Here is a 27,239-nt window from a genome sequence, read left to right on the forward strand (position 1 = left end):
ATAGATGATCACTAACATTTTTAGCAGCAAATATTAACTTAGGTATTTATAGTATCTTTAGACATAAAGTTATTGTACCCTTAATGAACTATACAGCATAGTGGAAATGACTTTGATACACACTAAGAAATCAGAAAATTTATGTGATTCTCTTTATTGCAATGAACAGGATCCAAATATGAAATAGAAATGATACAATATACCCGGTTTATTTCTAAATTAGGCAGTTGAATTATATGAAAACTGAGGGGCTCCCTGATAAGGTCAGGATATGTCCAGTTGATTCCCTTGTGTGTAAACTCAGTGTTCCTGTGAACAGATGCCTCACACCAGAAGACTGCCAGAAAGCCAAGGTACAAGTGAACCATTCTTTTCCCTAAGAATTAGCTTCAGGATTACAATATTGAAACACATTATTCCACAGAGAAAAATTTCAAAGATTATATACAAGGCACTTAGCAAAACCAGGGCAGAATATGCCATTGGAAAATTCAAGAGGGAGTTTTAATTTTATCTACTGAAGGTAATTTGTAGAATTCCATCTCTGTAGTTGAAATTACATCTCCACGCAGCTTATAACCAGATCTGTCATTTAATATCTTGGACAAGATTAGTATAATTATGCTTATAAATCATCCCAATTAAGGTGAACAAAGGTGAACTAACGCGGCTTATCATTAAATAGTTCTGCATGGCACCAAATTGATTCAACCAAATGAGCTCAATTTTCTGTTCCAATAATGAGAACTAATGTAGAACAACCAAGGATAATCTTTCCCAGCACAATGTTCTTGAAATGCTGAGTTTCAAATTATACTTTTAGAAGAAAGTTTCTGTTGTCTTATATTTGGTAAAATGATCAGTTCTCCAAAGAACAATGACTCGGGATTACAGCTCAGCACTACTTTTTAGCCTGCCTCGTTAAGTCTTGTACGAAGCAATTAATTTCCATATAAACTGACAGGATGTGGTTTAGGTAAATGACTTCTTTCAGCCTACTTTAAAGATCTGTGGTATGCTCTGTTCTGAAGAGTAGATGGATCACTCTGGGCTGGCTCTCTTGGGCAAGATCATCATCAGTGTTTCTGCCATCATTCAGGCAGACGCCTCTCCACTGAACACAGTCTGAGTCCTTATTCAGCACTCTGTGACTAACCACTGAACGTCCCATGTGTCCGGGTGCTCTTTTCTACAGGTTCTTGGCCCTGAAGCTTCTCAGAGCTTTTACACCTCTATGCAATGAGATAGAGGAGGAAAAAAGACAAAAAGATCTGTACGGCCAGCTTCATTATAACACATGTAAACTTCCCCCTCATCTTAAAATGTTTATTTATATTTCCTTTGAAGGCTTTAAGTTTTGGGGGACCTCGGTAACTTATTCTGGGAGCAATAAAATAGACGGTTCTGGAGAAATCCTACCTGCCTTTTCATTTCTCGTTAATTCAAACTACTGGTTTGGTAGTTTAACTTCTAATCTGTAAATCTGTTCTTGTTTGGCATCATGAATTAATATCTAGTTTTAGGTGTTTCTGCCTTTCTAGTAAAGGCACAAATCATTTCCATCACCCCCGCCCCCGTCCGCCTGCCCCCTCTGGGTAGGAGTCTCTCTTCTATCCCCTCAGCGTCCGGCCCCTCCTTCCGGTTTCCAGCCAATCCTGCATTCGCTAAAGTCTCGGAGAGGCGAGATAAGAGAGCGGAACACCTATCGCGAGATACTCCAACGGTCTCCTCATAGGGGCTTCCGACTATTGGACTTGCGCAGAAGACACTCTAGAAGCCAGACCGGGAGCAAGGGGGTGGGGTTTCCCGACGTGCGCGTCCACGTTGACCCAACGCTGCTGCGCGCGTCCGGCAGCTGGTGCTGCGGTGTCAGGCCGCGCGGTCCCGTCTGCACAGGACACGGAGCGCGTGCCCGGCCCTGGCAGGTCTTCGGTGGGTGGCGAATGCTGCACCTGGGAGGTGCAGAGCGCTGCGGGCCTGGGGCTCGGGGCTCGGAGCGTGGATTGAGGTATGCGCAGATTCAGGGGCGAGGTCAGAAGTCGTGGAGGGAGGGCGGGTGTGGGAGACCCCGGGGCCTCCCGGCTGGAGTGGTGCAGCGACTCGTCGTCAGCCGGGCGGCGCGTTCTGGAGGAGCGCCAGGCCTGTGTGGAGCGGGGTGCACGGCTGCGTGCGTGCCCGACCCGGGTGCCGGGAAGACCCAGCGCGCGCCGGGCCGTGCTTCCTTGTGCCCCGGGGCTGGCGGCGCGCGGCTGCGGGGAGATAAAGGAGAGGCAGACACGTCCCGGTTAGGCTGAGCAAAGTTCCGAGGTAGCCTTGGAGACGCGTTCATTGGACTCCACTCGCAGCCACCCCGGCCTGAGCGTTCTGACCGCCGCATGAAGGGACCCGTGTCCCCCCCCCCCCCCCCCCCCCCCGCCCCCGTGCAGTGTTGTTGACACTGGCCATTTAAACTTTGCACCTCCTTTTCCATTTGGCTTGGCACTAGCATGGGGTAGAAAGTCTTTTTCTCCCCTGCATTGGTTTCTTTTTCTAATCTTTCTACCCCTTGGCACCCGGTTGTCATCACCACCTCCCCTTTTCCGGGCTAGCCCTCTTATTGGCTGCTAATCCGTAAAAGGTTGTGTGCGTTTTTCTGTCTTTTCTCATTTTGCCCCCCTTTGAGAAAGAAAGTATTTCTAGGAGACTTTAAACTGCATCAGGTTCAAGCCAAGTTTTGTTGATGCTTTGGAGTTATAAAGCAAAATTGGAATTCCACAGCCATAATAGGCATTTATTTCCAGACTTTGTGAAAGGTTTGTTTTCCTACTATGTTGCTCATCAAGTGTATTTTTTAAAATGTTTTACTTATTTTTATTTTATGTGTATAAGTTCATTGTCTGCATGTATGTAGGTGCACCCATGTCATGCACTTGGATCCGCATCCCCTGGAACTGGAATTATGGACCGTTGTTAGCTACTATGTGGGTGCTGGGAACCAAACCCTGGTCCTCTGCAAGAGCACCCAGTGCTCTTAACTGCTGAACCCCATCTCTCCAGCCCCTCATCAAGTGCATTTTTATATTTTCTTTTACACAACAGATTGTCTCTTTACCAAATTTATCCACTAAGGACCAGTAAAATGATTGCAATTTATTTGATACAAGAGAGTATTGTTTAATGTGCTCCTAACCTGTTGTTTTGGTTTTCTTGTTGCTCTGACCAAATCCCTGACAAGAAGCTACTTCAGGGAGAAGGGTTTTGAATCATGATTTGAGGATACAGGCAGGCGACCCTGGTGGGGAATCCTCAGTACAGTCCAGGTGAGTGTGTGTCTTGGTGCTGGCAGTAGGCCAAGAGGCTGCTGCCTCACATCTGTGTGGATCAGGAGACAGGAAGGAAATAGAACTGGGCAACCTCAGGGCTCCCTTCTAACTTCAGGAGTTGGAGCAAGGCCCCACCTGCCCCACCTCCTAAAGGTTCCACCACCTCCCCAAGAGTACCACTAGCTGGGGATCATGTTCAAACATACACGACTGCAGGGAGCTTTTACATGCAAACCAGAATGGCTAATATTTGACTTAATTTTCTTAAAATTACTTATCTGTTTTGTATCTCCCTGAAGATTTCATATTATATGAAAAAATTTATATTATGTATAAGGATTGCTAACAAATTTGCATGAAATCAGAAGGTGGTGTTTGAGCTGTACTTGACGGGATTATAATTGATAAGAACTAGACCACCCAGTGCAGGAAATGAACTATCTCCAATGTGAATGCTCACAAGACTTAATGGTCTTGTTTGTGAGAATCCCAGAAAATATCCAGGAAAGGAGTGAGACCCTCCCCAAAGTCAATACATTTAGGCCGTGAGCCTGAATATTGCTATTGTAATATTCTTATTTGAAATACTTCCATATGAAAGGAATAACCCATTTGTTGGCAAACTTCATGGTATGTTGTTATTTGTGCTGCAGTCCTTGAGTTTCTAGCTGAGGAGAGGCTTCAGCCAGACTCCAGATCTAGGGCCTTCTCCTCCATCAGTTTTCCTGTTGCTGTCATGCCTTATGCCATGGTTTTGTCTTTTAGAAGTCATAGATACCAGCTAGGAGGTGAAAATGAGCAGCCGCCGGAAGCGTGCTCCTCCAGTGAAGGTAGATGAGGAAAGGCAGCGGCAGCTCCACTGGAACATGCACGAGGACAGGAGGAACGAGCCACTTGCCTCACCTATGGGTGAGCAGCCCTGCCCGGGTGCAGACTCTGACTCTGAGTGCATCCTCATAGATGATGAGCCACTGGACGACGCCAGCACCGTTCAGAGAGAGAAGAGGAGGCGCCCTGAGGCTGTGAGCATCTCAGAATTGACCAAAAATGAGAGCGTTGCTATTTCTTCCTCTTCATCTGTAAAGCTGAATATTATGATTACTCCCCACCATGTTGATCGTTCTTGGAAAGCGCTGCTGGGAGATTTCACTCTTCAGCTTCTTCCTGAAGAGAGTTTAATTGACAGCTTTTCTGAAAGGAATTTTACATTGATGAGTTCAGAGTCAAGAGATGGTTTCCTGATCTATGTTCATTCAGAATATAAAGATGTAGAGAAACAAAATGCACGCAAAGAATCACTGAGTGTTTGTGACAAGGCTGTTGGAGTGGAATCATCTTTCAGTGGTGAAATGTTACAGGATCTGGAATGGCTGCAGAAGAAGAGAGGAATAAAGCTTTATCACAGACCCGAAGGGAAACACATCATCAAGGTACTCAGTTTCTACCTGTCTTCTAAGAGTCTTCCGTTTTGAAGTTAACTTAGAAAGGTCTTACAACCCAGTAAAGTATGGGTTTAAGTTTCAAAGTGCTTTATTTGGGGCCTTAAATAAGAACAGTGGAGCTGGCCATCATCTCCAGCTAGGCTGTGCTTTCTCAAGGAGGCTCTCTTGGTTTTTCTTTTCTACCTCTGTATTTGGCTGTTAGTCTCATCATCCTCTATTGTAGTAGTCATTTGACTATTACTTTGTTTCCTGTCTTGCGTGTTCAGATCCTTTGTCTACATGTTACAGGAATGGGACAGTATGAATCCATTCTTTCACGCTTCTAGAACTTAGGTCATTGGACATTATCTGTTGTCCCTCTGCTTTTTTATTTAGCACCCAAAACACTAATTTTTTCCCTAAATATAGTCTGCTCTCATTTTGTCTTTTTTTTTTCCTCATAGTTCTCTCTGCCTAGATTATTTCCTTTTCCCTTTTCTACTAATTCTGGGTCGTTCTTTAATATCCTGTTGAGAAATTACTTCATCTGTGGAGGTCCATGCATATTTGTTCTAGTTTGCTTTCTTTTGCTGTGATAAACAGTAACCAAAAGTAACTTAGGGAAGAAAGGGTTTATGTGGCTGATATGTCTGGGTCACAAGCCATCATTAAGAGAAGTCAAGGCAGGAAGGAGCTCAGGCAGGAACTAAAGCAGAAACCATGGTGGATCGCTGGTGACCTGCTGCTCCCTGGCTTATTGCTCTCAGCTAGTTTTCTACAGCTCAGGACCACCTGCACAGGGATACTCTGCCCTCAGTGGGAGGCTCTCTTACATCAGTCACCTAAGACAATTCCTCACAGACATGGCCACAGGCTAATTTGATCTGGGCACTTCTTTAGTTGGAGACTCCCTTGGGTAACTCTAGTTGTGTCAGTTGACAGTTGAAACTAGCAAGGACAGTAGTGTTGTGTGCTTCCCCAAGAATATGTAATGCACATTTTGATTTTTGTTTTGGCCACTTTAAGTGCTCTTACATTTTAGATCCTTCCCACTTGGTAAACTGTGAAGTCTTTTTATCGTCACAAGACTTAGTAAAGGGCCTTACTTAACAGATTTTCAGTAAATGAATGGATAAATTTCTAATTCATTTATTCATTTCAGGCTCTGCTATCCACTAGCCCTGTAAATTTATGCAAGCCAGTTAAATGTTATAATTTGAGCTTTTTTCTGTATGAAATGTAAATACTATCCATTCAGGTGATAAGTAAATGTATTTTGTAGAGAGATAATATAGGCCTTTGTACTAAAAATTGAAAGAAAAAGTCTAAGGTGTTAGTTCATCTTTGTGTCACTGAAATATTTTTCTTATATGTTTCTCAAATTAAAAGCAGTGGGGCTGGAGAAATGCCTCAGTGGTTAAGAGCACCGATTAAATTTGATTCCCAGCACCCACATGGGGGCTAACAACTGTCTGTAACTCCAGATCCAGGGGATCTTATGGCTTCTTCTACCATCCATGGGCACCCATCCATGGGTGAATTTATATATATGCAGGCAATATACTCGTACATATAAAATAAAAATAATAAATTTTTTTTTAATTAAAATCAGTTGTGTCAGTAGGCTTGTTTGTTATTTCAGAATAGCCACAGGAAAGGGGAACATTTAGAAGCATTAAACTGAAATTAATTCTTCCCTGGACAGTGAAGCTGTCTAACCAAGAAATTCTGTCTTTACTGATTTTAAGGGCCAAAATTGTTAGTGAGTGATAACAAGAATATAAGAATTCATGGCTTGCATGTCTGTGTTCTGGCACCTGTCTGAAAATCCAGTCTCAATTTGTTCTTTTTTCCCTGACCTTGATTTTATAAATACATAAACATTTATTACCTCCATAGTAAGCCATCTCCATGTAAGCACAGGGAAAATACAAAAAATAGTGAAATTATAATCTTTGTCACTTGATACTATGTAATGATGGATTCTTAATCTACAGTAGAAAAAATTGAGAAAAATTCCACATTAGCCAGGTCTGACATAGTTGGAGAAATAAAGGAATCTAAAATTTATTGTCTACTGTTAGGAACTTTAAAATTATATTACATATGATAATATGATCATGTATATTTTATTAGGTTACCTAATATGGACATTCCATTTAAAAAATGAGAATATTTGAATCTAAATAAAAGTTTTATTTTCCCAGGGCTAAAGCGATGGCTCAGTGGTTAAGAACACTGACTGTTCTTGGGGAAGACCTGGGTTTGAATCCCAGAACCCTCATGGTGGCTAACAACCATTTGTAACTCCAGTTCCAGGGGATCCGACACCCACTTCTGCCCTCTGCAGGCACTGCAGGACATGGGTGCACTTACATACCTGCAGGCATAACAATCACATAAAGTAAAAATAAATTAGTTAATAAAAGTTTTTCTTTTCCAAATTTCTTTAATTCCCAAATATCATTTGTCTATTCAAATTTAAATATTTCAACTGTAAAATTCAACAGCTGTATTGTTTTATAAATTAAGATACTTAATAATAGTCAAGGTATGTTTTCCTATATCTTTTTAATATTTGATCCAGTGATAAGGGTTCCCAAACCTAAGTAAACTTTAGCATTTGTGCTACAGTTTATTGGGGAAAGCTGCATTCTTTTGTCTGTTTGGTTTTTTTAATTTTGGTTTTTACTGTTTTTGAGACAGTTTCTCCCTGTAGCTTTAGCTGGCCTAGAACTCACTGTGTAGACCAGGCTGGCCTCTATCTCATAGAGATCCATCTGCCTCTGCCTCCTGAATGTTGGGATTAAAGGCATGTGCCACCACATGCTTCAGGAGAGCTACATTCTTAAGGACCTTCACTGATTATACAGAGAAACCAGTGATTTGGTGGATCACATGCATTTGCCGATTGAATTTATTACTGAAGTTAAAAATATGTGCAAGAGCTTTGGTAAGGTATGTGTATATCCCATGTCTGAAGCAGACACTGAATGTCTTTAGAATAGTGACTATGAAAAATATGATTTTTTCATGTCTTTATCAAGAATGGTATATTCTAAATAAAAGTTTTTATGTGATAATTCTCTGTAGGTTGGAATTTATATTTTGGAAACTGGACTCGCAAAACTAGACTTTATGAGTGATGCAAGTTCAAGAATGAAAAAGTTCAACCAACTCATGAAGAGACTAATGGAAAAGTTATATAATTTTATTATTCCAGGTAATATTTACTTGTTTAGAATCAGGATCTCATTATAGATCCCTGGCTGGCCTCAAATTCCCGGACATCTGTCTGCCTGCCTCTGCCTCTCAAGTGCTGGAATTAAAGGATAGCTTCACCAAACCTGGGCTTTTAATTGGATTTTTAATTTAGTTTAATTTTTTTATTTCAAGTAATTTTTAACATAAACTTTACAATTGCTATTTGGAATTGTCAGTTTTCCCCAATTCCTACATATAACAACCTGAAAATTAGATAATGAAAAAAATTTACATGCTCTACATAAAATACTATGTAGCAAAATTCTATTTGTCTGAAAGGCCCTTTCTAATCTAATTTGTTTCTTCGCTATATTTGCTCAACACTGTGCCCACTGTTCAAGAAATGCTTGCAAAGTCAGTATGCCGAGTCAAAAGGTAGTTGTACCAGACCAGAGCTGATATGTTTTTTGTATTTCTCTTTTGCAAAATTTTGTCATAGCCAGGGATTTCTTGGCTGGCCTTTGTTCTACCTTTCCCTTTGCAGTCTGGCAAATAATCTTCAGAGCTTGGTTCCATGAAGACCAGATGACTTTGCTCTGTTTCTTGGTAGGATATGGCATCCTTGGTTAGAACTACAGTTTGGAGGCTGGAAATATAGTTTCAAGTGCAATTTATAGGATACCATCTGTCCCCATCCCCATTCCTTTTCTTTCCTTTCTTTTCCTTTCTTTCGTTTCAATGCTAGGTGTCAGACCAGAGCCTCACACATGCTAGGCGAGCGCGCTGCTTCTGAGCTACAGCCTCAGCCCTATAGAACTCTTCATACTGGAATATTTTAGAAATCACTTTCTTAACATAATGTTTAAATACCATATTCTTTTAGAACTTCACAAAACTAATAATGGTAAATTGTTTTGCAAGTTAGAGACTTAAAAGGAAGAAAATAATCTGGTTTCAGAACTAGAAGAAATGCTGTCAAGTACATCTTGTTAGAATTATTAGCCAGGTATGGTAAACATGTCTGTAGTCCCAGTGCTTGAGAAGGAAAGGCAGGAGGATCTCAGGGTCAAAGCCAGTCTGGGCTACATGGTAAAACTCCCCATCTCCAAAATACTACAATTATTATTCTCTTACTGTACTTTTAAAAGATAGTGTAATTTGAAATTTTTAAAAAAGAATTTTAAGGAAAACTTCAAATTTAGACATTAATACTAGATTACATAATTATTGCATTATAATGGTATGAAATAGATTTGTAACTATGCATTGTATAGTTGTGAAAACCCAATATGGTATTTTTTATTGAAAATATTTCTGAATTGTTTGATACCATGTTAGTTATAGAGCACATTAGGCATGTTCTGTAAAACTATATAGTTCTCTTTGAAAACAATTTGGAAATAAATGGTTTATTTCTTCACCTTGCTAGAATAATGTTTTTAGTAAAAAAATAGTTGAAGAGGGTTATAAGTGTGTTTAGGATGCTGTGTGTCTTCTACAGGGCAGTTTTGTCCTCCAAATGAACCGGACAGCCTTACAAATTTACACTAATAGTTTAAGCGTTTGTCCCCTAGTTAGCTGCTGCTGCATGTCCATTTTTTTCATAATAAGTAAGATGAAAATTCTTATAGTAAGAATTTTTATGTTATGATGTAAAAGTGAAATAAGATATTTTATGAATTACAAAAGAAACTCATATCTAATTCTCAGAGTTACTAAATACCTTCAGTAGGCAAAATATAAATCATCTTCTCTGAAGAGCTGTGAAAATAAAGAAGGGCCAAGTACACATAAATGATTGTGATACCCGATAGATTGCAGTATATTCTTATCAAAAGTATAAAATAGAACATGCACAGAGGAGAACATTGACTCTAGCCAAGGAAAATGAAAAAAAAAATGCCATGGAAACAGTAATATTTCAACTATTTTGAAGAACACAGGGGTAGAGGTTTTTTGATTAGGGAATGAGTAGGGATTTTCAGTTACAGAACACACAGAGCAAGACTGCAGAGTTGGGTGAGTGCATGGTATGTTCTTGCAATAAGGATGTGTGATTAGCCAGACCTTAGGGAGCACTCACTTGCATTAACACACACTTGCATCCTCAGCACTCAGGAGACTTGAGACATGCAGATCCTGAGTGTGAGGTCATTCTGGAGTATATTGCAAAATGTTGTGGGGTCGGGGAGGTGGGGATTAAAAAAAGAGAAAGAACCTTGTGGATGGATGCATTTTTGTTGGCTATACAGATGTTTTGGAAGAAGACGAGGAAGATTCAGAGAGTGAGCCAGAGAGCCAGGATATTGATGAGCTCTATCATTTTGTGAAGCAAACACATCAGCAAGAAACACAGTCGGCCCAAGTGGATGTCCAGCACCCTGCACTGATCCCTGTGTTAAGACCCTACCAGAGAGAAGCAGTCAACTGGATGCTACAACAGGAGCATTTCAGAGGCACCCCTGCTGGTGGCAAGTATAAGATGCTTAAGGGAGCATTGGTTAGAGGGATCATATGGGAGATAGTTTCACTGGAGTATGACTCAAGGGGTTGAGTGATCACATTGAAAAGAGAATTGAAAAGAGATTGGATATTATGAATAAAATTATTTTCTAATAAATCACCCAAAATTGAAATCTAAAAAAATTAATGTGTGACTTTATACAAGTTTAGACTTGTTCTTCCTTGAACCTTAATGGAATTTTTTTTTAATTACTGAATTTTTTAGGTTTATATACAATATAATTTGGTAGTATTTAGATCCACACCTCCTCTTATTGCCCCTACCCAATTTAATGTACTCTAGTATTTATATATATGATATATACTGTTATAATTGTGTATGTGTATGTATATATATATTAAGGCCTATAGCATCTAGTTTGTGTCCACAAATGTCCTTCAGTGTGGATCCATCCACTGGAGCCTGGCTGACCTACCAAGAGTTCCATCCTTGAAAGAGATTCTGTCTCCCACTCCCAGCAGCCATTGGTTGCCAAAGTTCCTTAGGTTGGGTTGGGATTTCTTACCCACTTCCCCATGTCTATGCTGAGATTTTGTCTGGTTTGAATGTGCATGGGACTTATGCATGTTATCACTATTGCTGGGAGTTCATATGAATAACTGGACCAGCAGTCTTGCAAACTTTCCTTATGGTCATCTACCACCTGTGGGTCTTAGGATCTTTTCACCTCCTCTTCCCCAGTGATCTCTTAGCCATGAGAAGCAGAAGTTTGATATAGGTCCACCTATTCAGGAATAAAGTACTCTGCACCCTCTTGTTCTCTGCACATTGGCCAGTTGTGGGTTTCTGTGTTAATTGCCATCTGTTGCATAAGGAAACTTCTCTGGTAAAAGTTGAGAGATTCATTAATCTGTGGGTATAAAACATTGAGTCATTAGGAATCAGTTTAATATTACTTTTTTTTTTTTTTTTTTTTTTTTTTTTTTTTTTTCTGTCTTTTTGAGACAGGGTCTCCCTGTAGCTCCAGCTGTCCTGGAACTCACTATGTAGACCAGGCTGTCCTTGAACTCACAGAGATCCACCTGCCTCTGCCTCCCAGTGCTGGGATTAAAGGCGTGCACCACCACTCCCGGCAATATTACAACTTTTTAGCAGAAAACTAGTATTGGAAAACTAGTATGAAATAGACCTTAAGTCCACTTAAGAGAGTGATAGGTCACTCCCATAATATTCATGCCACTAATGCAGTGGTGGGCATATCATGCCAGGCCACACAAGATTCACAGCTGGTTGATAGATTATTTTTTCCTCCCAGTAGCGTGCATAGTACCTTCCAGCATTATGAAAGCCAACTAGTAGAGATGAGGGTCTGAAGTAATCACCAGCTTGAATTCTCCTTGTTTGTTCTGTAGCCCATGTATATAGTGTCAGAATGCAGTGATTTATTTTAAAGGGAGAAAGAATAATAGAGTAGGAAGAATTAAATGGGATGAGGACTAGGAGGGCAGGGCAGGAGAGGGATAAGTAACATGTTAGAAAAAGCCATATGGAAATTTACAACTATAGAAGCTTCTTAAAGTACATACATGGACATTATAAAAAGCAATTAGAAGAGTTACCTTATAACAGAAGGACATTGCCCCTAGTAGATACTGTAGGCTAACAAAATAAAACCCCAGTGCCAGGAGTGGACTCCCTCTCTTGAAGCTTTGACCACAAGTCCTATAGACCCTCAAACACTACTAGCCATTGCCCCTGTTCTTGGCTACCTACCAGAACTTAATGGCAATTTTGAAAAACTAAAATCATAACATACTGTAATCCCAACTTTTGGCAGATAATGGCAGGAAAATGAGGAATTCAAGGTCATTCTGGGATAGTTGGTGAATTCCAGGCCAGTATGAACTACATGTCACCCTATCTCAAAATAACAACAACAGTATAACTTTAACAGGAAATTACTTTTAGAACCTGATTAGATGGGAAGCTTGCTAGTTCATGAGAGACTTCATAATTTAACAATAAATATTAGCAACAGACAACAAAGTTACCAAAGTGGGAGATTTTTGAAAATTATGACTTAATTTTCCTAGTGTTCATTTTTTTTCTTTGCCTACAAAATAAATAAAACAGATTTGTTGGATGTATCTTGTTACTATTTTTTAAATAGATACAGTATGAAATTCTTACATAATCTATAAAGTGAGGTAACTCTTTCTGATTCTTCCTTTATAGATTTACTTAAATTAGTAAATTAAAGTAAGATAAAATAGATAAAACTGCTATTTCTCCCAAGTATTCCAGCAAACTGTTTTTTGTTTTGTTTTGTTTTTTTTTTAATTTTCATGTTGGGCAGTATCAATTCATAGGCAGTATTATTTTTTTCTTATTCCTGGTCCTACTCTGTTTTATTTGGAAGTATATCATATATAATTATATGTTAGTATTTTTTGTTTCATTAAATGATAATTTTTTTAAGTAGATGTAAGAATATATATACTGGATTTTAAAGTCCAGAAAGTCCTTAATATGAACAAATGTGTCTTCTTCCTAAACTGCCTTGTCTTCTCTAGTTCCCTGTTCTTTTCGTGCTCATATTCTTCCTCTAGCCCTTCCTTTTCTCCTGCTTCTTTCTTTCACTCTTTTTTTCTCTGAAACCAGCTAACACCCAACAAAGTTTCACGTAGGCCATATTATTTTTCTCTAAAATGAAGTCATTTTCTTCAAATACGTAATTTTTTTCTTTTGAGACAGGGTCTCTCTGTAGCCCCAGCTGTCCTAGAACTTGGTAAGTCGAATAGACTGGCCTCAGTCTCATAGAGATCACCTGCCTCTGCCTTCCAAGTACTGGGACTTGGCCTGCACCACCACACCCGACTTCGATTTGTAATTTTATGAAGGTATAACTTATGTAAAGACGACAAAATGCATTAATCTTAAGGTACACTTTGACAAGTTTTAATAAATCTGTGTATCCTTGTAGTCAGCAACCAGTGGTTGTAAGCACCCCATCACAGAGACAGAGTATCTGGAAAATCATCCAAAGGTTAAAAGACTCACTTTCAGAGGTTTCAGGCCTGGGCTGCAAGATGGATTACCTTGGCCTGAGCTGAAGCAGAAGAATATCATGGTAGTGACATCATGTGACTGAGGAGCTACTCGTTTCATTGTGCCTACAAGAAGTTAAGAAGAGGCCAGGACAAGATTTAGCCCCCAGAGGCAATCCCCTTCTAGGATCAACTCCCTTCAACTGTGTCCCATCTCCAAAGTTTCTGCCACTTCCCAGTAACCCATCAAATTCCAAACCTCCCAGTGAACCAACCCATTTATGAAGTCAGAGCCATCATGTCCAGTCACTTCTCAAAGCCCCACCCACCCCCGAGTATCACTGCACTGGAGACAGTGCCTTCAACATATCAGCCTTTGGGGAACATTTCAGATCTAAATCATAGAACCAGTTAACACAAAGAACTAGACTTATACCAAAGTAAGTACTAGCCATGTATGGTTCTTGAGAGTTGAAATACCACTGTCCAGATTGAAATATGCTGTGAGTTTAAATACACACTGGATTTCACTTAGTAGTATAAAAACAGACACAATGTAAAACATCTTACTTTTTATATTGGTTACATATTGAAATACTATTTTAGTTTTTGAAATGAAGTATACTGTTAAAATTTATTTTACCTGTTTTAATCTTACTGCAAATTTGAGGTTATATATGTGGCTCCCATTAAATGTCTGTGTAGTAGTACTGATGTTAAATATTTCCATTGCTCTAAGAAGTTTCCTTATGTCCCGGTCAGTTCTGTGTGAACCCCTTCAAGAGGCATTGTCACCTTAGTGTTGACCTTTTTGGAAAAATGAATTAAATCATGTATATATTTGGAATAGATTTTATTCTTTATACATAACATTTTTGAGCTATGTCTATATTGCATGTATCAGGAACTCATTCTTTTTTGTCTATAGACTAGATGTTGTTGATTAAATCCCATGTGACATTTAGTAGTTCCATTTGTCCCTTATGGTTCCCATAAATTTGAAGTGTTTTCTTTTTAAAGTTCATGCTTATTGGATGACTTGTGAAGGGCAACCTGTATTAGGTTGGAATTGGTGATGTACTGATTTTCCTGTTACCCCTCAGCTGTGTGCTCCACTCTGCTCTTTTGCCTTATCACTTGCCTATGTGGGTTTGTGCCAAAGCAACAGAAGCTAATAAATGATACTAGAAGAGTATTAGGAAAAAATAATTAGAAAAGAGTATTAGGAAGAAAAGAATTACCCTTTTACCCATGTGCCAAGTAAGAGGCAAATACGTGGCTTTTCCTGGATGTGCCTTCCCAAGAATATGGGTCTCCTCAGTCAGTATCCCATGGCATTCCAACTGTTTATTTTTATCCTTATGTGACTGTCTGGTAGAAAGAAAATTAAACAACTCTTGTGTGGTTATATTTTTCTTTAGACAATTCCCTGCACTTCTTGTGGCGAGAAGTTGTTACATCTGATGGTTTCAAACTCTACTATAACCCATACACAGGGTGGTAAGGCATGATTTTATTTATGTTTGTTTTTAAAAATGAATACAGTGAAAAACTATGAGAGTTTAACATGATTTCAGTCTTGATAGCATTTAAATAAAGAATACTAAGTTTAGGTCTGATTAGACATCTTTGTAGATAGGATAAACTTAGAATTAATAGAGTTTGTCATTTTTCAACAGATGAATGTATCATAATGTGAATATAAGCTGCTGAGTCATCAGGACTAGAGAGATTTGTATTTTAACTAAAAATGCTATCTTGTTTATTAAAACCAATTTTTATACTTTTCATTAAATTCATATGATAAAAATACTTCAGGAATCTTTTAACATAATGAGTCAGTGTTCTTTTTTTTTAACTCATGGATTTATAAAGATCATTGGCAAAAATGCCTCTGTTTTAGAAAATTTTTTTTTGCATTTATTTATTTCGTGACTGGGTCTTAGGGGTGGGGAAAATGCAGTACACATGCACAGCTTGTAACAGCTGTTTCTCTCCTTTCACCGTGTATGTCCCAGGGGTAGAACTTCCATCTCCAGATTTGCTGGCAGGCACCTTTGTCTGCTGAGCCATCTTGTTGACCTGCAGAATGTTTCTTTTTAATTATAAAAGAGAAAAAATAAATGAAGAGTGTATACTGATACCATTCTTGTTTCTGCAGACTTTATTGTCTGCTTGGTTGTTATTATTTCAGTCTTTTCATTTATATATAGATTTGAACTGTTTGCTCAAATAATGTTTCAGTAAATTTAAAATTCTGTGCATTTCTTTCAGTTCTCTTTAGGAATACTAGTTAGAAGCAGTATAACTTTTATTTATATTCCTCAGTTTCGTTTTTCTTGTTTTGTCCTTAGTATCATTCGTGAGTACCCACATTCTGGGCCGCAGTTGCTTGGTGGGATCTTAGCAGATGAGATGGGTCTCGGAAAGACAGTGGAGGTTTTGGCTCTGATTCTGACACATACTCGACAAGACGTGAAACAAGATGGACTCACGCTTCCTGAGGTACAGAGGACTGTGGTGCCCAGAGGATAGACAGTCATGCAGTGAACAATTGTTTGGCATTCAACACTTTCTGTTCATTCTACAGCAATGGTTTATGTTAGTGGCTTCAAGTGGCCACAGAGAGTGGGGTGTTTGTGACTTGGCAGGATTTTTCCTAAGTGATGTTGGCCATTTAGGAAAAAGATATCCAAATAACTTTTATGTTTCCATATCATTACTTAGTATTTTAAAGAACTATTTGTTTAATTACAAATCTGAGATGTGCTAATCTTAAAATCTAATATTAGAACTTAAAGGGCAAAAATCCTACTAAGTAGAGTGTTAGATTAAATAGATCCCTGAGTTTATGTCTTGAAATTTATCATTGTTTTTTAAATACTTGCATTGTAGAGTTTATAAAAAATAACTTCAGGAGCTGAAGAGATAACTCAGTAGTTAAGAGCACTGGCTGTTGTTGCAAAAGACCTGAGTTCAAATCCCAGCACCCACACAGCAGCTAACAACTGTAACTTCAGTTCCGGGGGATCCAACACCCTCTTCTGACTTTTATAAGCATGCATAAAACAGGTGTACTTACACACATGCAGGCAATACACTCATACACATAAAATAAATATAAGTAAACAGATAAATTTTTTTTTTTTTTTTACTTTACAGCACAACTTTTTTTTTTTTTTTCATACAGAAGAATTCATTCCAAAGCAATTGACATTGAGACGTTTTCACATGCATTTCTAATCTCTGTATACATGACTATCACTGGTCACAGTCGCCCACCTTCTGAGCTCCTCGGCATCTGAGCATGAATACAAACTCGTCAGATAGACAGCCTTCCTCTCCCACTAGAGGCTCCATACTCTGCCATCCCTGTCACTGTCCACTGTGTTGTCAGCACCCTCATCCATTCCCCCCTGTCTGCCCTTCTGGTAAATCTAGTCAGCCAGAGGTCCCTGTTCCAGGAGGGTCAGCTGTTCCTCATCTACAGCAATCCATTGTCAGTATTCCTTTGGATAGAATTGGGGTCTGCTGTTCATTTTTCCAGTAGTGTGTTGGGTTACTGTCTGGAAGAGCCTTTATCTATCCTAGCCAACAACTCGACTGAAGGTATCGCCTGTCTGGCTTTGTTGTTTGTCGAGTAACTTTTAGTTATGTATATGTATGCTCTTATGATATTATGTTGGCCCCTTTAATCTTTGGTTATACTTCCCTTTTGGGTGTTTAAGGACATAGAATTGGACCAGATAAACTGATTTGTTTTTACTCTTGAGGTCGTTAGAGGATTTGTTCCTCAGGGGTCCCATGGGGTTGGGAGGAGCCCCTGGCTCCTTTCTTTTACCAGCTCCATCCATGTGAGGATAAGTCAACAGATAAAATTTTTAAAAAATAGGGGCTGGAGAGATGGCTCAGCGGTTAAGAACACAGGTTGTTCTTGCAGAAGACCCAGGTTTGAATCCCAGCACCCACATGGCAGCTAACAACTGTCCGTAACTCCAATTCCAGGGGATCTGACAGCCTCTTCTGTCCTCCATGGGCATTGCACAACATGGGTGCACTTATCTACACATAGGCAAGACACGCAGACACATAAAATAAAAATAAATATTAAAAAAAAATCTTATTTTTTTTTTTTTTTACTTGGTATATAATTTTTTAAGCATCATAGTAACTTCTTTCTGGGATTTTAAACTCATTACATATTTTAACTACAAAGTAATATTTTTATTTTGAATTCAATGTGTCAGTTCAATTCAGGGAGCTGGAGAGACAGTTCAGTAGTTAAGGGTACTGACTGCTCTTGCAAAAGACCCAGGTTCAGTTCTCAGCACCCATATGGCAGTTAACAACCGTCTGTAACTCCAGTTCTAGGAGCTCCAATGTCCTCTTCTGACTTATGTGGGCATTGCATACGCAAGCATTTGTATATCCATACAGACAAAACAGTCATACACATAAAATAAAAATAAATAAAAATTTAAAAACTTAGAATACTAAAAGCAAATAAGTCAACTACCAAATGCCGTGTATTTCAGGGGAAAGTGGTGAATTATTTCATCCCATCACACAGTCCTGGAAGACAAGTAAAAGACATAGAAATCCAAGATAGGGAATTTGAACGAAAAGAAAAAGTTCAGTGCCCCCGTAAGTATGTCTCTTAAATGACTTCTTATAGTGACTTTTGTTAGTCCTTAAAGAGATCTTATGGTTGTGAAGAATAGTTGTTTTTTAGTTGTTTATATTTTATATAAGTGTACTGTTAGAAGTTGTCACAAAAATAATTATATTTTGATTTGACTTGGTTCAAGTTCAGTCTATTATATTTAAATTTCTTAATTTTTGTTAATTTTCAGGTATAGCTACTATTAGTGAAAGAATTTTCTGTACTAATGGTAGCATATACTAAGATAATTGGGTGACTTTCTTTTAGAATTTTCAATGATTATGGTTTAGCAAAACTAACAAATAACCTAAATAATCTTTGTTAAATTTTTTATATTACAGTAATTTTTCTTAATATAGTGTAACATTTTGTTTCATATTCTTCAAAAATGGTACTAGATTGTAATACGTTTTTCTTTTTCTTTCTTTCTTTCTTTCTTTCTTTCTTTCTTTCTTTCTTTCTTTTTCTTTTCTTTTCTTTTCTTTCCTTTCTTTAGATAGGGTTTCACTATGTAACCCTGGCTGTGGCAGGCCTTGAACTTTGAACTATATAGAACAGGCTGACCTATAACTCACAGAAATTCACCTGCCTCTACCTCCTGAGTGCTGGGACTAAAGGCATGTGCCACTATGCCTGGCCTCTACTAATTTTCTTAAATCAGTCCTCAATGCAAATTAAGATTGACTTTCATGTTGTTTAAAGTTTTTGACTGAATTAGCATGTCCTTTTGCATTTAGCCACACGTGTGATGATCCTGACTGCCGTGAAAGAAATGAATGGGAAGAAGGGAGTTTCTATTCTTTCTATCTATAAGTATGTCAGTTCCATATATAGATACGATGTTCAGCGCAACAGGAGTCTCCTGAAACGGATGCTGAAGTGTCTAATTTTTGAAGGTCTTGTGAAACAGATCAAAGGCCATGGTTTCTCTGGGACTTTTACACTGGGGAAGAATTACAAAGAAGAGGATATATGTGATAAAACAAAAAAGCAGGTAACTAAGCATTTCTTAAGTGCCTGTACTCTCCTGTGATGGCATACAGAATAAATTGATAGATCCTGCTTTAGCATTGAAGCTTTCCAGGTTTGATGATAATCAGACCAGTAGGACAAGTGCTAGGCCAGTGACAGATTTTCTACTTTCTGCATAAGCTCCACAAAAGTAGTGACTTTATTTTGATTACCAGTTAGTCTATGTGCTTGCACATCATAAATACCCAGGTGGGTGACTTCTAAAATTAGTTGGTTTAGCACACCTTAGAGCTCAAGATAACTTCTTTATCCTTAACCTGTTGACTGCACAATTGAGTGCATACATTTATTTACATTTTAAGTTTTTTAAAAATAAACTGTGTTGTAAAACTACTTCTGTTGAGCCAGTAATTTTGATTTGCTTTAGGTAACTAGGTGCAGTATGTACAAACATAAAAACAAATGTTGACAAGTCAAATTATGAAGCCCTGTTTGGTTACCGTAAAGGAGATGTCAAAAAAAAAAGAGGATTTCACTTTTGAAGTAGGGATGTCCGGTACTTCTCTAGCCAACATGGAGGACTACAATAAACTGCTTTTAATAATCCTGCTGCCACCAAAAAAGGAAAAATCTCTGATCACTGCCATTGTATCATTAGGTCCTCTGTTTGCTCTTAGTTCTGACCCCACTTAGAGGAAGCTGTTCCTATCACTTACCTGCTTTTATGCTCCTCTTAGGCATTTCCCTCTTAGGCGTGGTTCTACTTTTTACTATTCAGTATTGCTATTGTTTGTACCTTCACGTCTTATGCAATGCCTGGCATGGAACTATCATTCAAAACACAGTAACAGGAGACACACAAAGAAAGGGTGCAAAAGTGTGAGAAATTTATTTACCAATTACAGTAATAGTGTATTAACTTTTACATTGTTTTAGTATTTAGTAATTTTTAATTGTATGAACTCTAAATTTATTTTCTTTCATTGATTTATGCAGACTTAAAATCATGAAAAGTTAATACCAAACTTCCATTTGCTTTCTTTATCTTTCTTAGCTCTATTCTCTCCAGACTCTACTCTGCAGGTATGAAGAAGCGTTTTGCTTCTCTGAAGATTACAGAAAGGGTTCTGTCAGGGTAGATTAGAAACCATTTATAAGGAATAAGTTTCCTTCTGGAAGAGGGTTACAAATACTGGCTGCTGTACTTTTCAGTAAAACATATATAACATTGAGAGTTTAATGTCAGAAATGTAACTTTGTCGGCATATATTAATTAAATAATATTTTTTGTAGGTAGTGGGGAGTCCACGCAAAATTCAGAAAGAGTTGAGAAAATCAGTAAATAAGGACACAGATTCTGAATACCTGCCATCTAACACTTCTGATGATGATGATGATGCTTATTATTATTATTATTATAAAGACAGAAGGAATCGTAAATTGAAAAAAAAGCCTGTTCTGCTCACAAAAAAAGAAAACAGTCAGCCTTCCATCAGTCTGGATTCACAGGTTCACTGTCTAGCTCCTAGTGACTCTGCGAGCATGGATGGTATTAAGTCCGAAAGTACGTGTGCCTCTGATAAGAAGCAAAACCAAGAAGCAGAAGGCCATGCTGAGTCTCCCAGCCCTGCTGCTGGCGAGGTGATCTGCTCTAATGCTACCAGTCCCTACAATACCTCTGATTATCGCTTTGAGTGCATATGTGGTGAATTTGACCAGGTAGACTGTAAGCCCCGTGTCCAGTGCCTGAAGTGCCACCTCTGGCAGCATGCGAAGTGTGTGAACTACGAAGAGAAGAATCTGAAGGTGAAGCCTTTTTACTGCCCCCACTGCCTTGTTGCAATGGAGCCAGTATCCACAAGAGCAACTCTGATTATCTCTCCAAGTTCCATCTGCCACCAGTGGGTTGATGAGATCAACCGGCATGTGAGGTCCTCCTCTCTCAGAGTCTTGGTAAGGACTTTGGACTAAAGAGAAACATGTAAAATTTTGCTTTTCTAGGACAGTTTCATCACCTATGTTGGGCTGTTGTTCATTTTTAATTTTTTCTTTTTCTTTCTCTTATTTATGTGTATACATGTGTTGCCTGCACATATATACATGCACCCAGGTCATGCAGTGTCCAAGGAGGTTAGAAGAACATCGAATTCCCCTGGAACTGAAGTTACAGGCTCTTGTTAGCTTCCATGTGGGTGCTGGGAATCAAACCCTGGTCCTCTGCAAGAGCAGCCAGTGCTCTTAGCCACTGAGCCATCTCTCCTCATTATGTATCCCCAGCGGGCCTGAAACTTGCTATGTAGACCAGGCTGCTTCAAACTCACAGTGTCCTGCCTGCTGCTGGCTCCCAAGCACTGAGATTAAAGGCATGTATCACCATGCCTAGCCTATTTTTATTATTAATTTATGTATTTATTTACTTAGTTTGGAGAGAGAGTTGAGAAGGGTCTCAGATAGTTCAGGCTGGCTGTATGGATGTCCTTGAACTCCTGATCATCCTGTCTCTGCCTTTCTGGTGCTGGTGCTATAGGTGACTAAAGTATAATTTTAATTTTAGGTTCTTATTTTTCAAAGTTCTACATTAATGTTTTCATACTTTTCTTAAAAATTAATTGAACTCAAGGTATTGTACATTTCAGACAAGTACTCTACCACTGAGCTACATCCCCACCTCTGGTTATGCGTGTGTGCGTGCGTGCGTGCGTGTGTGTGTGTGTGTGTGTGTGTGTATATTCCAAAAATTACGTTATTGGTTATAATAGTAGTACTAACTATACCAGAGAGTTTGGAGAGAATACTGAAAATAAGAAAAGTAGACTATATTCATTTTTGAACTCTGAAGCTTTTAAAAATTATTGATCATGAAGATGAGAATGGGTTGGAATAAGCGCATACGCTTTCAGAGAGAAACACAGTCCAGAGGAGCAAGCATAGCATCATTGCAGCTGCCCATGCACTCCGTCACCTCATAGTTCCATAACTGTCCTTTGAAGCCTCAGTTACCTCATGAGTGATAACAGCTACTCATTCAGCAGATATTTATTGAGTACCTGTTATTTGCAGGGAACTTTACGGAGTTCCAAAAATAATATGCAGTCACGGGCTTGTTAAGCATATTAAAGGATTTGATAAAGTGCTGGCCAGTGGTCACTGAGTATTGTTGCTTTCTGTCTTTGTTCTTTCCATGCACATCTTATAGGTTTCCTGTTGTCAGCCACTGTCATAAACATGGAGAACATAATCATACATAGACCACAACTTTTGCCACTGAGGCTCTGTCTTTTTGGATAGGTAAACTTCAGTCTCTGCTGCTTCAGTTTCGAGCAGGTCACTTTTCATTTTCTGTGTGCAGGAGAGGCGTAATAACCAGTAGCACTGCTCTTGAAGTTTGGAGATAATGCCTCTCACAGTGTCTGAAACATGAATATTTCCAGAAAATACCTCTGATTTTTCTACTTTTCCATACTATTGTTTTCTCACGTAGCTTTGGTTCTACCTGCCTACTGCCTCATTCTTTTCCCTTTTTTCCATTTATAAGAGCTCTAAAGGTTTCTTCAAAGCGCAACTGAAATTTTTGCTTCTCTGAATTCACTCTCTGGGCGACAGAATTGGTCTCTGCACAGATGCCATCACATTTGCTCTGTGATCCTCCGCATCGCTTACGTCATTTGGTACCCACACCACAAAATCTTTCTCTTGACTGGTGTGGGATCTGCACATATTATGTGGGTCAAAAGCAAGTATAGAAAAGGCTCACCAATATAATGTAAGTGAATATTTCAGTAGCCGTTGACAACGTTTTCTGCATTAACTGTTGGTGCTGTTTGTTTCCCAGGTATATCAAGGAGTGAAGAAAGATGGTTTCTTGCAGCCTCATTTTTTGGCAGAACAAGATATAGTTATCATTACTTATGATGTCCTTCGTTCAGAACTGAACTATGTCGATATCCCACATAGCAATAGTGAGGATGGGCGTCGCCTGAGGAATCAGAAGCGCTATATGGCCATTCCCAGCCCCCTGGTGGCAGTAGAGTGGTGGAGGATCTGTCTTGATGAAGCACAGATGGTTGAATGTCCTACAGTAAAAGTAAGAGCCTCTGCCACATCTTTTGAGTGCTGGGGAAGGAAGGGGGATGTGAATCATCTGATAATTGAAGCTTAGTTAACCCACAGTACTGGTACTGGTTGGAAAGTTTGTTGCTAAACATACTGCATCTTCTTTATCTTGTGCTTTGCACTACACAATCCTTTGGAATTACTTTAATCCTCTGAATGATGTCTCTATACAGTACTCGGATACTTAGATGTCAATATGTATGTAATACAGTTTAAGGTAAACTACATTTAGAGACTTTAAAAATCATTTCTACTAACTAGAAAGCTTACCATGAATGCTCTGACAGCCTTGAGCCTAAGTTTGGCAGTTTAGCCCTTCTCCAAGAGATCAAACGGCTACATAAAATGCCACTTTAATGCATACAACTTTATTCTTTGTATGTGTGTGTGTGTGTGTCTGTCTGTCTAAGGTCTCTTCCTCTATGACTCTCTCCACCTTACTGTTTAAAATGGTCTCTCACTGAACCCTGGAGCTTGTTCATTCAGCTAGACTGGCTGACCAGCAAGCTCCATGGATCCTCCTGCCTTTGCCTCCCCAGTGCTAGGATTACAAAAAACAAACTTGCTGCTTTTAGCTTTTTGTGTGGGTACTGGGAATCCAAACTCAGATACTCAGGATGGCACAGCAAGTACTTTACTGACTGAGCTGGCTTCCCAGCCCCTTTTACTCTTTATTCTGTCTCCTTTGACCAATCCATAGCCTGACTGAATTTATGAATCCCCTCTCTTTAAAAAAAAATTTTTATTGAATTTTTGTGTATTTCATACAGAAAATCACCTTTATTCCCCTTCCTCTTTGGCACCTCCATACCCCGCCCCCGCTGGACTTCATACATTCTGTCATTTGTGTTAAGGCCTATCATGTAAAGTTAGTGTCCCCAGATGTCCCTCAGTGCAAGTTCATTCTCTGAGATCTAGTCAGCCTATCCAGAGTCTCTTCCTTTAAGAAGACCAGCTCTTCCTCAGCCAGCTGTAATCAGCTGCCAATAAGTCTTCACCTAAGATTGGGGCCTGCTGATGATTTCTGCAATTTTGTGCTGGGTTTTTGTCTGCTTAAGTTTGCGTGGGTCTTATACATGCAGACACCATTGGTTTAAGTTCGTATGAGATGAATCCCAGGAGCCTGTAGTACTATTTCTGTATAGTCATGTACCTCTTCCCTGTCTCTTACAGTCTTTCCTCCCCCCGTCTTCCACAGTGGTCCCTGAGCCCCTCTCTTAACACAGAAGTTTCCCTCTGTGGTATGGGGTGTTATAGGGTATGTATTAGTCTTTCAGGAAAATGCTTCCCCCTGTGCATGTTTGAACCACACCTCTATCTGAGTGGTACTTGGTAGGCTTCCACTAATGAGAACCACTTTATTGGCTAATTGGCCCAGTGAGCATTGACAATCTACACTGTGATAGCTGTTAAATAAACATAGGCGCGTCTCACCTGAAGTACAGCTGATTGGGGTCATTTTCATGAGTAAATATGTGCCTGACTTCTTTGTTCTTCTTATGACTGTTTTCTTTTTTATTTCATATTTTCTTTCATCAGGCTGCAGAAATGGCCCAGCGGTTGAGTGGGATTAATCGGTGGTGCATCAGTGGCACTCCAGTACAGAGAGGATTAGAGGGTAATATAGAGTTTCTACAGTCACCATGTATGTTTGAAAAGCTTACTGTTTTGAGGAAAACATACTGCTATGCTTAACTTTTGTTAAAATCCTATTTAAGTGTACATGTACTTGTGTATTCCTAATTATTTAAAGCATTTACATTTTTTCTTTTTAATTTTTAATAACTACATGATTAGAAGAAGCATTTCATTACAGCTTTAACATATTCAGTAACACACTCCAGAGCAAGAGTACATTTCTTTCACAAGTGGCAGTAAGTTTCTAGGTTCACAGTTGAATTAATACAGTTATAGAATATTGAACTCAGTATAAGCCCTGTAAGACATAAAATTGAATGAGTTTTTAACCTTTAAAAAAGCTCTCCATTTCATTTTAGAATATATTGTTTCTTGGAGAAAGACTCATTGTTTTTGCTACTAACACTGAGATGTTGGTGCATGCATCTCTAATCTGTATTTATCTGATTATTACTAGTCATAATTGGTTGCACTCGGATCCTTGGTGCCTGTTTTTGTCTATAAAGTCATCAGGTAGATTTCAGTGGTAATGTTTATCACCTCTACTAATTAACATGATGTGAATTTCCATGCTTCCTCCTCAAATATTACACATTTTTAAAAATTTGTCGATTGTGTGTGTGTGTATATCACACAAAACATCCCAAACCATCTTATTCAACTATACATCCACTTCCCAGATGGAACCCTCCCATAGCCTCCCTCCCCCGACTAGAGCCCTCATACTCTGATATCCCTGCTACTGTCTGCTGTGTTGTCAGCACCCCCAGCTGGCTGTTCCCCACTACTTGTCCATCTGATGACTCTAGTCAGCCTATCTAGAGGTCTTTGTTTTAGGAAGGTCAGCTATTCCTCATCTAGCAGCACTCAGTTGTCAATATTCCTTTAGATAAGATTAGGATCTGCTGTTCATTTTCCCCGTTCTATGCTGGGTTACTAAATGGGAGTCCCTTTGGCCACCCTGGCCAACAGCTCAAAAGAAGGTATCTCCTATCTGGCATTGTTGCTTGTTATGTAGCCTTTAGCTATGCATATGGACTCTTAAGAAATTATATTGGCCCCTTTAATCTTTGGTTATACTTTCCTTTTGGGTGTTTAAGACCATATAGTTGGCCCAGATAAACAATTTATTTTTACTCTTAAGGTTGTTTGAGGATCTGTTCCTCAGGGGTTACATGGGCTTGGGAGGAGCCCCTGGCTCCTTTCTTTTACCAGTTCCGCCTATGTGAAGATAAGTCAAAGGTCCTGCTCGACCATGGTTGGCTTCACTTGGAAGCCTGGAGGACATGATTCCTCTGTGTTGACCCTCCTCTTTGTAGACTGGATGCTGGTTCAAGTCCGTCTTATGGGGTCTCCTCAGCCTCCGTGATCAAGAGGACAGGTGACCTACCACAATTATAGGACATTTTGAGAGATGCTCATAGTCCCCTGGAACTAATCGACCTAGGAGGACAAGGAGCAAAAACTGTCCTTTATGTCCCTCTACCTAAATTATTATAGGCCTCAAAGTATGTCTGTTAAACATCCAACAAGGTTAGTTCCACCAGTCTGGTACTTTAAATTACTGTGTGTCATGTACAGAGGAATCGAACAAAGACCAAGTGTTATCAGATAAACCTTGCGTAGACATATATTTCTTGATCTGGTATGTATAATTTGTCAGTAGGTTGTTGGATTAATATGGTTCCCTCTGGTTTTTAAAACTAGCTAGGCATTATTTATCTCTCACATTGTCTAACACCTCCATCATTGTTTCCCCCAATAAAGGTGCCCCATTTTTTCCCCTTTCGAGCTCCTTCTTTCCCTTTATCCCCTAGGTTCCTTGTATACCCTTCCCTCTTCCCGCCCTAAACTATCCCAGTTTACCTTTTAAAATGGAACTTGGGTTGTTCTTCGGTTTGTATACATGAAGACATATACATAGTGAGCTTTAAATTAACATTGCTTTAAATTAACCATATGTTGAGCCTACTCAACAGTATAGAGGGGGGTTTGTTTGTTTGTTTTGTTTGTTTGTTTTACTTTTGAGACAGGGTATCTCCACAGCTGGCCTGGAACTCACTGTGTAGTCCAGGCTGGCCTCAAACTCTGCCTCTGCAGTGCTGGGATTAAAGCATGTGCTACCATGCCCACCTCTAGATAGGTCTTAGTTCAACTTAGATCTCCAAAGTAGTAGGTAAAAGGCAAAGAACCTGACAAAGAAGAAAAAGGTTGAGAGAGAGGAAGAGAGCCCAGAGAGAAAGGTGCTTAATCTCTTAGTTGGCTGCTGTCTGAATCCATATAATGGGACTATAATTTTCTAAGTCTCAAAATTATAAAATATTAATAGTTTTATAATGTTACATATGTATATGCTCATTCCTTCAACTATTTCTCCTTTTGAATGACTGAGTCCGTCTGCTTCTTTCCACACAC

The 27,239-nt window shown here is 39.1% G+C and overlaps 1 protein-coding gene across 7 annotated transcripts in view; it reads left to right on the forward strand.

Moving 5' to 3' along the window:
- Positions 1–1,836: 1,836 nt before the first annotated feature.
- The window catches only part of Shprh (SNF2 histone linker PHD RING helicase), a 100,609-nt gene continuing 75,206 nt past the window's right edge, over positions 1,837–27,239 (forward strand). For 6 of the 7 annotated variants that reach the window (XM_029565174.1, XM_029565176.1, XM_017799048.2 and 3 more), the window contains exons 1-12: positions 1,837–2,008; positions 3,218–3,299; positions 4,068–4,732; positions 7,817–7,946; positions 10,180–10,398; positions 14,860–14,938; positions 15,793–15,943; positions 17,974–18,082; positions 18,839–19,095; positions 20,367–21,026; positions 22,906–23,157; positions 24,726–24,804. In XM_029565174.1, the coding sequence (XP_029421034.1) occupies positions 4,097–4,732; positions 7,817–7,946; positions 10,180–10,398; positions 14,860–14,938; positions 15,793–15,943; positions 17,974–18,082; positions 18,839–19,095; positions 20,367–21,026; positions 22,906–23,157; positions 24,726–24,804 (2,572 nt within the window). In that variant the 5' untranslated portion in view covers positions 1,837–2,008; positions 3,218–3,299; positions 4,068–4,096. Of the gene's footprint in view, positions 2,009–3,214; positions 3,300–4,067; positions 4,733–7,816; positions 7,947–10,179; positions 10,399–14,859; positions 14,939–15,792; positions 15,944–17,973; positions 18,083–18,838; positions 19,096–20,366; positions 21,027–22,905; positions 23,158–24,725; positions 24,805–27,239 lie in introns of all 7 variants that reach the window. The other variant, XM_029565175.1, reaches the window with a different exon arrangement.

This window comes from Nannospalax galili, unplaced genomic scaffold (genome assembly GCF_000622305.1).
Source record: "Nannospalax galili isolate Female #2095 unplaced genomic scaffold, S.galili_v1.0 scaffold377, whole genome shotgun sequence".
NCBI lineage: Eukaryota > Metazoa > Chordata > Mammalia > Rodentia > Spalacidae > Nannospalax > Nannospalax galili.